The sequence below is a fragment of the Neolamprologus brichardi genome, chromosome 11 (assembly GCF_056152115.1).
Source record: "Neolamprologus brichardi isolate AB-2024 chromosome 11, ASM5615211v1, whole genome shotgun sequence".
NCBI lineage: Eukaryota > Metazoa > Chordata > Actinopteri > Cichliformes > Cichlidae > Neolamprologus > Neolamprologus brichardi.
In genome coordinates, this window is record NC_142114.1 from 4,925,139 (window position 1) to 4,937,735 (window position 12,597).

At 41.0% G+C, this 12,597-nt stretch overlaps 1 protein-coding gene across 1 annotated transcript in view; it reads left to right on the forward strand.

Moving 5' to 3' along the window:
- The window catches only part of cdkal1 (CDK5 regulatory subunit associated protein 1-like 1), a 257,115-nt gene that overhangs the window by 184,290 nt on the left and 60,228 nt on the right, over positions 1-12,597 (forward strand). Inside the window, exon 11 of the mRNA XM_006795862.3 lies at positions 317-497. Coding sequence (XP_006795925.1) covers positions 317-497 — 181 coding nt within the window. The remainder of the gene's footprint in view (positions 1-316; positions 498-12,597) is intronic.

Sequence of the window (12,597 nt, forward strand, 5' to 3'; positions counted from 1 at the left end):
CATGGTTTTCATCTAAAGTAGTGTCCTGTAACTCTTGGTTGCACGATACAATTTTGTCAATAAAGCTAGTGCAACACTTTTTGTGTTACAAAGTAGCTACCAGTATCTTTACCCAATCAGCTGACATTGTTTAGTGTAACAAAAAAGAAGCAGGACAGACATCCATTATTTGAGAGGGATTAGTTTCCATTTCAGAGCAATGAAAATAGAGATGAATGCCCTTTTTATACACTATTTGTTTTTAAAATGATTTTCTAGGATATAGCAAAAACTTTGAAATTCCACCTAAGTGTCTCTGTCTTTCTTTCTCTTATAGAGTCCCTGGTGTAACGATTGCTACAGATATCATCTGTGGTTTTCCCGGAGAGACCGAGGAAGACTTTCAAGCAACCATAGACTTAGTGAAAGCCTATCGATTCCCCAGTCTTTTCATCAACCAGTTTTACCCCCGACCCGGTACGCCTGCCGCCAGGTTGGAGCAAGTACCAGCACATGTGGTGAGTGCAGACACGGACAGAGTTTTGATCAGATGCTCAGAAACATGCCAATTAAAGAAGCAAACTTTAGCTTATTGTTACTTAAAAATGTAAAAGCCTTTTCTATACTTGTGAAGATTTTGCACTATTTTAGTATCACTAATCCTGAGATATATGGAGGAGTGACTGCGAGAGAACATAAATCAAGCTAATACGCTCCATAGACATTTATAGACATTATTTAGCTGAAAATCTTCTTAAATAAGAAATTGTCTGAAGCATTTTTCTCTCGACTTCCCAGGAGATCTACATGCTATTAGTAAATGTTGCCTAACGGTGGTAACAGTCTCATCTGAACACATTATTGTTCTTTGTATAACCACCCAACTTGCGACACATCGCTTCTCTAGCTTCCTACATCTCCCCATCTGCTGCCAAATAAAACAATTAACAGCTAATAAAATCTTAATTGTTTGCAAAGGTGTGTGAGTGAGGGAGGGAGTGAGAAGCAACGCAGACTGAGCATATCACACTCAGTCACACCAACGTTTTCTTGACCTTTTCGCTCATGGATTTCTCAGCTAGATTGCTGTTTGGCACAACTAAATTCTTATATAATGAGCTAAAGCGTTCATATGTATTATATCAATGCTAAGTAATAATGTAGTTGAACTTTATGATCACACCGTTGATTATACACACTTTTTTCTTCATACTACACTTTAGCAATAGTACACCTTGTGATTTTTTTCCCTTAAGGAACTAAACTTAACACGCGATTATTTGCAGTTGTTTGTAAAAATCTTTACTCGTGGAAAATTATTTACTATTACTAAAATATGATCCTGTTTCTAAAGTTATTGGACAAAACGTGCAACAAAATGCAACAGCTCACATTACTGAAGTGCTGCCGTTGCACATGTGCTGCTTGTGTTTGTACTTCTACCTGAAATATTTTCTTTGACCTCCTTTTTCTTTAGTTTGACCTTTTACATATGCTGTACTCTATACCGTGTTGTCTTCTTTCTTGCGTTTATACTCCAATACTCAACATCAAAGTGTTGACACATCTCTTTCAAGTGGAGTGTCTTCATAAGTCATTCTCTTTTTCCCTTTTCTCGCCTTCCTCACTTTGCTCTCTGAGGAGAAGCCGGGTGCTTCCTAGAGGGATCAATCCCCAGACACAACCACACTGCAGCTTCTATTCTTCTTTATTTCCCTCTTCGTTCCTTCTCCTCTGACCTTTATTGTCTGTGTTTAGATCATAGCACAATCAGTCCAAGATTTCATTCAGCTTTTTGAGTTTAAAATGTGGCATGTAAGAAGACCTTTAATTGTCAAATTAAAATCTTTTTGTAAGACAAGAGCTTACAAAACTGCTTCAAAATAACTCAGGACACTGTAAAATCCTAAAAACTGGACTTCACTGAACTGCAGTGCTCTGCTTTTAATACATACAGAATATGGTATGGTATTTTGCTGAAATAAACAAGGTAACCTAATCAAGAAGCTGATTGAATGTAGGGCTGTGCCATTATGGCCTAAAAGTACTATTGCAATTATTTATCATGTTTTGTTTTTTTTTATTGATTTTAAACAGCAGAAATATTTTTATTGTAGTGTCAGTTAACTATAACACTGATATGTTGACATTATCGTTATCTTTATTCGTGCTGCAATTCTTTGCATCAAAATAAAATTGTTCTTACTTAAATTCATAGAGTCACTTAGAATAAAGTGAAGTAAATTACAATGTAAACATATTTGATATGAAGAAGCAAAATATCAAGTCATTCAATTCTTTCATCGTGGCTGATTGATGGATGTGAATAAAATTTATAACTTAACATCTATGAGATCTCTCTCCATTTCCCCTGCGATGCACTGCCACTTTGGAAAAGTACCATATTTGTCCAGTAGGTAACTCTTTTTCCTGAAGTCTTACTAGTAGTAGTAAGTTGTTACTCACTGTGTTTATTGGACAAATGGAATGCAACTACGGGACTACATTGTGGATTTCAGTGTTCTTGGTGACCTGGTTGGTTACCAGTGATGGGAATAACGGCGTTACTAACAGCGTTACTTTTTTTCAGTAACGAGTAATCTAACTAATTACTATTCCTATCGTTACAACGCCGTTACAGTTACTAACAAGAAAATGCGGTCCGTTACTATTTTTCAACAAACAGATGGTTGAAGCTGTGTTCAGCTTACCGCATCTTATATCAGTTGCACGGAAGTAGCTGACTACTGACTAATCTGGACCAGTGTTGCCAACTCCTCAGTAAGGAAAATCGCTATTGGTTGTCCTAAAAGTCGCTAGAAGTCGCTAAATGACGTCATCACCTAATTTGCATAATTGGTCATGCTAATGTCATTGTAACCTATGTTGTTGGAGAGAGAAATAACATCGTGGAAGAGACATAATGTGAGTAAAAAAACGTCCTAAATGCATTTAGAGTTTATTTAGAACTACAAATTAAATTTATTTTAGCAATTATTGTTTTTTTTTTAATGTCACAATTCCAACCCTGCTCCTTTACCCGGGCTTGGACCGGCAAAAGTGACCCGAAATAGGCACTCTGGTGGAGTTACTTTGTGTGTGTGTGTTTATAAGTAGTTTTAAACCTTGTGATCCACAAAACAGCATAAGAGTAAAAGAGTAAAAGAAGAACTGACTGCGTTACAGCACCCGCTGCTTGTTGAGAGTAAAAGCGATATGCGCTTTAGCGGCTTTTTTTATTAAAAAAAGTCGCTAGGGGGTCTGAAAACTCGCTAAATATAGCGACAAAGTCGCTAAGTTGGCAACACTGATCTGGACACTACAGCTTTAAGCAGCTGCGTGCTCTCCTGCGGACGTAATCACGATCACTGTCTTGCACAACACCTGGAGCTAAAGGGGCAAAACAATCGTATGAGTTAGGACTGGGCGATATATCGAGTTTTTTAAAAATATCGATATATTTTTATACGAGATATAAGATGTGACAATATCGTTTATATCGATATAGTATATGTTATGTAATTATACTTGTGGAGCCGCAAGTTTGCCTCTCTTTCGTCACTTTTGACTCTACGCAACATACTCCGCCTCGCCTCTCTCCTTCACTGTCTGTGAAGGTTCTCAGTCATCCAGGTCATCGTAGTCAAAGGAGCTTGCAAAGAAAAGCGTCTGGACTTCTTTAAGTTACTTGAAGACGTTTCACCTCTCATCCGAGAGGCTTCTTCAGTTCTAAGGTCAAATGGTGGGGAGTCCCAGATATAACCCTAGTGGGAGTGTCCCCCCACAGAGGGACAAAAGGACCCCCTGATGATCCTCTAATCGCCTGAGCCAAGGTGTGGAACTGGGTGTGGGTCCCAATCAGCCAGAGTTTCGGGTGAGTTCATTGTGAAACCTGGCCCCACCTTATCATGCGAATTCCTGAGGTCAGATGGCCCAGGGTGTGAGTGGGCGTTAAGGCGTCTGGGAAGGGATCTCAAAACTGGATTATAGATGGCAGAGAGTTGGTGTCGTAAACCACCGCCTCTGTTCAAAGATGGTCGCTCACAGTGGACATAGATGGCTTCTTTCACTCCTCTTTCAAACCATCTGTCCTCTCTGTCCAAAATGTGAACATTGGCATCCTCGAAAGAGTGTCCTTTATCCTTAAGATGCAGATGGACCGCTGAGTCTTGTCCTGTGGAGGTCGCTCTTCTGTGTTGTGCCATGCGCTTGTGAAGTGGCTGTTTGGTCTCTCCAATGTAGAGGTCTGGGCATTCCTCGCTGCACTGTACGGCATACACCACATTGTTAAGTCTGTGTTTTGGCGTTTTGTCTTTCGGGTGAACCAGTTTTTGTCTGAGTGTGTTGCTGGGTCTGAAGTAAACCGGGATGTCATGCTTGGAGAAAACCCTCCTGAGTTTCTCTGATACACCGGCTACATAGGGGATGACAATGTTGTTGCGCCTGTCCTTCTTATCCTCCCTCGCTGGTGTCTGATCTTCTTTTCTGTGCCTCTTTGCTGACTTTAAAAACGCCCATTTCGGATAGCCGCACGTTTTGAGTGCTTCCTTTACATGTGTGTGTTCCTTCTTTTTCCCTTCAGGCTTAGAGGGAACATGTTCTGCCCGGTGGTGTAGGGTCCTAATTACTCCAAGTTTGTGTTCCAGAGGGTGATGGGAGTCAAACAGGAGGTACTGGTCCGTGTGTGTGGGCTTCCGGTAAACTTCGATGTTGAGGTTGCCATTCTCTTCAATGTGCACAGCGCAGTCCAGGAAAGGCAAACAGTCATCCTTCGTGTCTTCCCTGGTGAACTTGATGTTTTTATCCACAGCGTTGATGTGCGCAGTGAAGGATTCCACTTCTTGTGTCTTGATTTTGACCCAGGTGTCGTCTACATATCTGTACCAGTGGCTGGGTACTCTTCCTTTGAAAGAGCCAAGAGCCTTCCTTTCCACTTCCTCCATGTAAAGGTTGGCTACAATAGGTGACACGGGGGAGCCCATGGCACAGCCATGTTTTTGTCTGTAATAGCCTTCGTTGTATTTGAAATATGTGGTGGTGAGGCAGAGGTCTAACAGTGTGCAAATCTGATCGGGTGTGAAGTTGGTCCTGTCCTCCAAGGAGTTGTCTTCTTGTAGTCGTTTTCTGACAGTCTCCACTGCCTCCGTGGTGGGTATGCACGTGAAGAGAGAGACTACATCAAAGGACACCATGGTTTCATCTGGATCCAGGGTAAGTTTCTGGACCTTGTCAGTGAAGTCGGTGGAGTTCTTGATGTGGTGTGGGGTGTTCCCCACGAGAGGAGCAAGGATGGTAGCAAGGTGTTTTGCAATGTTATAAGTGGCTGAGTTTATGCTACTGACTATGGGTCTGAGTGGGACAGCTTCCTTGTGGATTTTTTGGAAGTCCGTAAATGCAGGGTATGGCATCCCCTGGGTAAAGGCGGTGATAAGTAAGGCGGTCAATGATTTTGTCCTTTTCCAAGTCTTGAAGGCAAGCTATAACTTTCTTTTTGTAGCTGCTTGTGGGGTCTCGCTTTAAGGCTTCGTAGGTATTGTTGTCACTGAGGAGAGTAGTGATCTTTGTATGGTAATCTGTAGTGTTTAGGACCACGGTGCATCTTCCCTTATCCGCTGGTAAAACAGTGATGTTGTGGTCTTTGCTCAGGGAAGCGACGGCCTTCTTTTCCTGTATTGTGAGGTTGGACGGAGGGACTTTGGCACTGGAGAGGGTTGCTGAGACTTTCATCCTGATTTGCTCTGCTTCTGTCTGTGATAATTTATTAATCCGAATGGCAGATTCTGTGGCTGTGATGAGGTCCACTATGGGCAACTGTTGTGGAGAAATGGCAAAATTGAGACCTTTGGCTAATACTCTCTTTTCAGGTTCAGTGAGATTCCTGTCTGAAAAGTTCTTAACCCATTTCTCCTGACTGTCTTCAGGTGTGTTTTCTTCTATGGGTTGTGTAGGTTCAGATTCAGAATGAGGAGTGTGTTTTTGAAAGCAAGGTGTGAAATTTCCTGCGTTGTCTTTCTTTTCCTTTCGAGTGTTGGGCCCGCTGAGCCTTGTCCACAAACTTGTAAACCTCTTCTAAGATTGGAGAGGGTAGAAGTGTTTCCAGTTCGTGCAGATAAAGGACATCTTAAGGATAAAGGACACTCTTTCGAGGATGCCAATGTTCACATTTTGGACAGAGAGGACAGATGGTTTGAAAGAGGAGTGAAAGAAGCCATCTATGTCCACTGTGAGCGACCATCTTTGAACAGAGGCGGTGGTTTACGACACCAACTCTCTGCCATCTATAATCCAGTTTTGAGATCCCTTCCCAGACGCCTTAACGCCCACTCACACCCTGGGCCATCTGACCTCAGGAATTCGCATGATAAGGTGGGGCCAGGTTTCACAATGAACTCACCCGAAACTCTGGCTGATTGGGACCCACACCCAGTTCCACACCTTGGCTCAGGCGATTAGAGGATCATCAGGGGGTCCTTTTGTCCCTCTGTGGGGGGACACTCCCACTAGGGTTATATCTGGGACTCCCCACCATTTGACCTTAGAACTGAAGAAGCCTCTCGGATGAGAGGTGAAACGTCTTCAAGTAACTTAAAGAAGTCCAGACGCTTTTCTTTGCAAGCTCCTTTGACTCTCTCCTTCACTGAACACAACTCCCCCTCCCCCATCGCTTCACCTGCAGGCAACGACAAGATGGATACGGCAAATCTCCTTTAACGAGTTACCGCCCATCGCCCTGTGCGTGGGACTGGATGGCGTCAACGTGTTAATGAGCTAACCGCGCTAACGCCATGCAGCCCAGAGGGGCTGCACAGCCTAAAATCCTTTCATTTTCTCAAAAGTTGACAGCGCGCCTTATGTATGAATTCTGGTTGTGCTTGATGACCGCGAACCAATTTTATGTGCTGCACGGCACTCAGCAATCTGTCAAAATATGTTTTGGTACGACTTTGGTAAGCTACGGAGCTGCACCGCTTGATTGTCAGAGCATTACGGCTACCGAGGAGCCTCGCGGAGTGATACATACTGTGCTTCAACGTAATATTACCGTATTGTGTGTGTATATGACTATATGACTATAAATGGCACCTGTTAAGAGACATGGTTAGAAAAAAGATTTCAAACTCAAGGCTGTCAGTCACGCAGTAGAAGTTGGGAACAGAGCAGCTGTGAAATCTGTCTCTTTGTTATTATGCTCAGCGTCTTTTAGTTTACATTTTGACTGCACAATTGTGAGCTCTTTGTTATGCGTAAAAACAACATTTTCTTTTATTTATGGAGCATTATTATTTAATAAATGCTCATAATTTATTTTTGAGTATTTTTTTCATGTACATCTACGCTGTATGTTAATAAAAGTGCCTGTGTGACATCTGGGACACAGCTTTGACTAAGAACTCTCTTTTTGTTCTTACTTTATGGCTTTAAAAAAATATCGAGATATATATCGTATATCGCCATCCAGCTAAAAAATGTCGAGATACGAATTTTGGGTCATATCGCCCACTCCTAGCATGAGTGCTGCTGTTTGACTGAGGAAGAATAAAGTGGTCGTGGTAAGCCAATCACATGACCACTTAAAGACAAAGCAACAAGGTGATATATACCAGTTTATAAATTGTGTTGATAGGCCACATAAAACCAGAGTCATGATAAACAATATATACGCGGCGTTTTTTCCTCAATAGTTTCATCACATTTACTGTCTAAGGACAGCGCTAGCAAGCACTCTCTGCTTATGACCAAAAACAAAAAACAGGACGTTTTAGGAGTGACGGCGAGAGAGAGAGAGAGAGAGAGCAGAAAAAGAGAGAGAGCGAGTTTTGAGATGTGAGAGATTTGTGACGTTTAGCGTGTTTGGAGTGTGTAGTTAATGTGTTGTCTTGTGTAGTTAGTGTGTAGTGTTGTGGATAGTTTTGTGTTGTGTGTCAGAACAATGAGGTGACTGCTGTCTCCAGGTAGAAAAAGGAGTGATACACCTGCTGCTGTCAGACCTGCAGGTATCAGGCTGTGATGTTCTCCTTTATAGTGGACAGAAATCTTTCTTTTGGAGTGGCACAAATAATTTGTGTGGCATCTTATTGAATGCAGAACAGCTGATTGTTCTGTAAATAGTTTGAAATGGTTATTTAAAAAATCAAGGTAAAAGGTAAATAACTTTTTTTAAAATTGACAATTTATATTTGCATTTAAAGTTACGAAATATGATTCATTAAATATTTTTGTGGTTGCTACAGTAAAAAAATACAACTTTTTTTACTCTGATTTTATTTTTTGTTGTCTGATTTTAGATCAATTGTGTTAATACAGTATGTCAAAATGAAAACATAACTGTAAATTCAGACACGTGAGGTTGTGCTGAAAAGGATGATACCAAACATGGCAAAGCAAATAGTTTTTAAAGGTAAACTGTGGAGGGAAAATCAAAAGTAGTTAAAATGGCCAATTATACCCTGGACCCCAGAGGGTTAAATGTTGTTGTTTTGTTTTTTTTTAAAGTAACGCAATAGTTACTTTTCAAGTAATTAATTACTTTTAGAATATTGTAACTCAGTTACTAACTCAGTTGCTTTTTTGAAGAAGTAACTAGTAACTATAATTAATTCCGTTTTCAAAGTAACTTGCCCAACACTGATGGTTACACAGACACACTGATGAGGCTTGCTTTTATAGACATCTGAGCTGATGCTGGGCAATTCACGTCGGCAACGTGTTCTTGGCCTTTATGTATTCTTCATACTGCAATTAGCTTGGTTGCGCATGTTGCACGTAAAGGATCCAGGACTTCATCTCCTGCCATGCCAGATGTTTGCATTTTGTCTTGATGATCTGTTACCTGTTGCATTTCTGTTTTTCATCCTAGTGTTATTAGGATGAAACATCACATGCAGGCACGTGGAATCAGGCAGTGATGAAGAGAGCGCTGGATTTGCTTTTTTCTTTAGCGTCCTGTTGGCAAAGCGCTCATTTTGAAAATAGTTTGATCTTCGAGCACGATTGATATAAAAAATTAAACTGTGTAGCCCTAAATAGATGCCGTGACATGTCGGTCCAAAACCTGTGACCCGCCAGTCACCCATGCTGTGTTCATTGCTCAGTATTGCACCCAGATACCATCATGGATCCAGAAGTTTTAACTGTACGCCAAAAACATGCTGTATATTTCTTATCTTGGTGAGGCAACATCTGTGGTTTAAATAGTTCTCAAATTGATACTGTTGCACTGAGTCACTGGGTATACTGGAAAAAAATCATTGTAATAAAGAACAGACTTGCCTCATATGAACAAAAGTCCATATTTAGGTGCCTAGAATAAGATGGCAATCATTTGTTTTTGGTTTTTTGTTATTAAACTTTATAGAAAATGTACATTTTGAGGAACAATTTAAAAGTGACAGAGAATGGTATATATTTCTTGTCAGAGAGACAAGAAATATATACTCGTGTGGCTCCGTATACAGTACACCTGCTTCAGTGGTTAAAGCCGCACACAACATCACTGCATCAGTCAGCATGCACCTGTTTTCAAACACAAACACACACAGCAAACAGACGACATCTAAGCCATGTAGGGTCGGTCATTAATAAAGCGCACCAGATGGTTTGTCTGGAATACAACTGTGTTCAATAGCCACAGGAGGGATGGATGGAGAACTAGATGGATTAGGAACGGAGGTCTTAGATAAAGAGTGTGTAGGAAAGGCGAGCAGATAGAAAGCACTGCTGAAAGGGAGATGGATGGAAGAAATAATGAGACAGGAAGAAACACATAAAGGGACATGTCCACCGTGATGCATGTTGGGGGTTCTGCACAGCCTCCTAAATGTGGTCGCTGATGTTGATGTAAATGTATGTAGTGAGGTTTTTCATAGTTACAGTTTGGTTTTGAGGGAAATATAGTAAACCATATTTACTATATTGTACCAATGACTGCTAATGGGTCACCACAGGGCATCTTCTATGTCCGTCTTGCCCTATCCCTTGCATCCGTCACACCAGCTGTCTGCACAAACTGCTTCTCTAATCCCTTGAATCTTCTGTGTTCTTGCCCAGCAGGTCTGTATTCAACATCCTATCTCCAACATATCCACTATCCCTTCTCTACACGTGTCCAAACCATCTTTGTCTCCAAGCCACTCAGCCTGAATTTGTGTCTCATACACTCATTTCTAATGTTGTCCATCTTGGACACCCTCAATGAAAATCGCAGAATCTCTGGTTCAGGCTCCTGTCTTTTTGTCAGTGCCACTGTCTCCTGAAAATACTTCTGTATTGTACTGATGAGACTCGATGTCACTGTGTAGAAACGACTCCTTTTCAAAAACGAGATTTTTTTTTCACGCTTTGCTGCTTTGGCACTCGATGAGCTGAGGACAGAAAAGAGAATTTGGTGCGAATATTTGGTCATTTCTAAATCCTGATTTTTAAGGTTAAATTGTTTTAATTTGACAATCTATTCTCTAACAAGCAAACAAATATTTGATTAGAAAAATACAGTCATGAGTGAAGCCTGTCCATCTTCAATGTCCAACTGTTCTGTTCTGTTATGACCTGCTGTATTAGATGACTTATGAGAGAATACTCACTTTAGATTCGAGTGTAGGAAAACACAAAGAACAGGAGACCACATGGATGGAGAGAGAAAGCTATCATGTTGAGAATAAAGGGAAGTGAATATTATTAGCTTGGATCCCTCTAATCATTCCCAGGTGACTCGAACCTAGCCTTGATAAATGAACTTGCTAAGTAGAAGCTGTTTGGATGTCTGCTGGTAAGGCCGGGTTTTCCAGTGAGCAGCTGCACGAGACAAAGAAAAGAAAAAAGTGATAGAGAAAGAGATTGGCTGCTCAAATGGGACAGTGTTTTTAATTTCCCCTGGTTGTAATTGGTTAAAAACTCCATTACCCACGAGGCACCAGTGCAGTAGCTGTCAAAGTAAAACAGCTGGCCAGCCACCAGTAGCTCCATCTTCAAGCCTCTGTATCATCTATCTATGCCTGGACGCACACTCAGAAAAATCCACGCTTCCCCTCCATCTCTGTCTGTATTTGAGACGAAACACTCCTACAAGCATAACAGGGGAGCTAATAACAGTTGGTTAAAGGGAGTCTAGCAGGTATTAAGTTGAGTTAATGGTTAAATTGCTGTCTATGCTAGGGAGGCCTACATTTGATTAATGAGCTCCTAGCCCACTAATAATAGAAGACATTGCATTTTAATGATACGTTTTTTTTTCTTTTTTAATTCAAATGATTTTTTTCTGTGTATAGGTCATCAGCGCGCCGTTATAGCTGGAGGGAAAAGCAATAATAGTGTGTGAAAAATAAAGTAGGCTTTTTGACTGAAGGGAATTTTGTTTGATGTTGAAGAAGGATGATTGTGGTGAATAAAGTGTCATTTTTTTAATTTGGAGAAATTCTTAATTAGAACACTTTGACTGTTGGTGCACTTGAAGCATATACTCTGAAGAAAACTTTTCAAAACCCTTTGGAATTATGTAGATATCATAATTGATTACTCACAAAATGTGATTTGGTCTTTTTCTAAATCACGGTTATAGACAACAATAATCTGACTAGACAAATAACACGGCAACAGCCATGCTTATCATGCCTTATTGAACACACTGAGTAATCACTTTACAGCCCGGGCTCGAGAAATATACGAGCCTTGGTGGTAATGACTCCCCAAAAGCTACTTGGAACCAGGTGTTCCATTAAAGCGAATGCAATTAGAAGTGCAGGTTGTAGATGTGCTCCTCCTTAAAAACAAAGGTGTACAAAATCTGGTTGCTTTAGAAGAAGCATTATACACTTTGTATCCATCAATCTATTAAAAAAATGGGCGGCAGGGGCTCTGTTGCTGCTTTCCCTAATAGTAGTTGTGCTACAAAGATACCACCAAGAACAAAATGTGCAATTCGGAAAGAGCTGATATAATCTAAGGACACCATGAAGGAAATCAAAAGAATTAAGAACATCTCGGGCAATGTTCTCATATCTCATTGGATAATGTTCTGTGCACAGATGAGACAAAAGGGAAAAAAAGGGTCAATTTATCTTAGCTCTGCACAACCCCAAATTTAGAGGGAAAAGGCAACAAATACTATATGTATTTTTTAATTTTTATCCCTTATAGTCCCCACACGTGAGATTTTTGTAGTCCTCTGCATTTAACCCATTCACTCAAGTTTTACACATTCATGAAGAGACAGGGTAGCCGTTGGTGGATTCGGGGCGAACACTCTACCTGCTGAGCCATCCCTACCCTGTACAACACGGGAGCTGCATAGTTCGGGGCTGTCCTGCTTCATAATGCCTCAGGCCTGGATGGCTTGCAGTCACTGATGGAAGGAGGATTTCAAAATTATATTAGGAAATTTTCAGCGACCAGTCTTCGATCTAGTACTCAGAGGAGACGTTGGGTGATCCAAAGTCTTTGGATCCGGCTAAGTCAGGGGCGTGCCTTTAACCCTGGTCAAATGACTCAGGGGGCCTTTTCATGCCAGAAATGTTGATGAACTGAAAGTGCTTTGTAGGAGATAATGATCCACAATTTCTCTTATAAGCAGATACAGGAGACCCATGCTGCAAAATTAACTTTGCTACATTTTAGCAGTTTGCA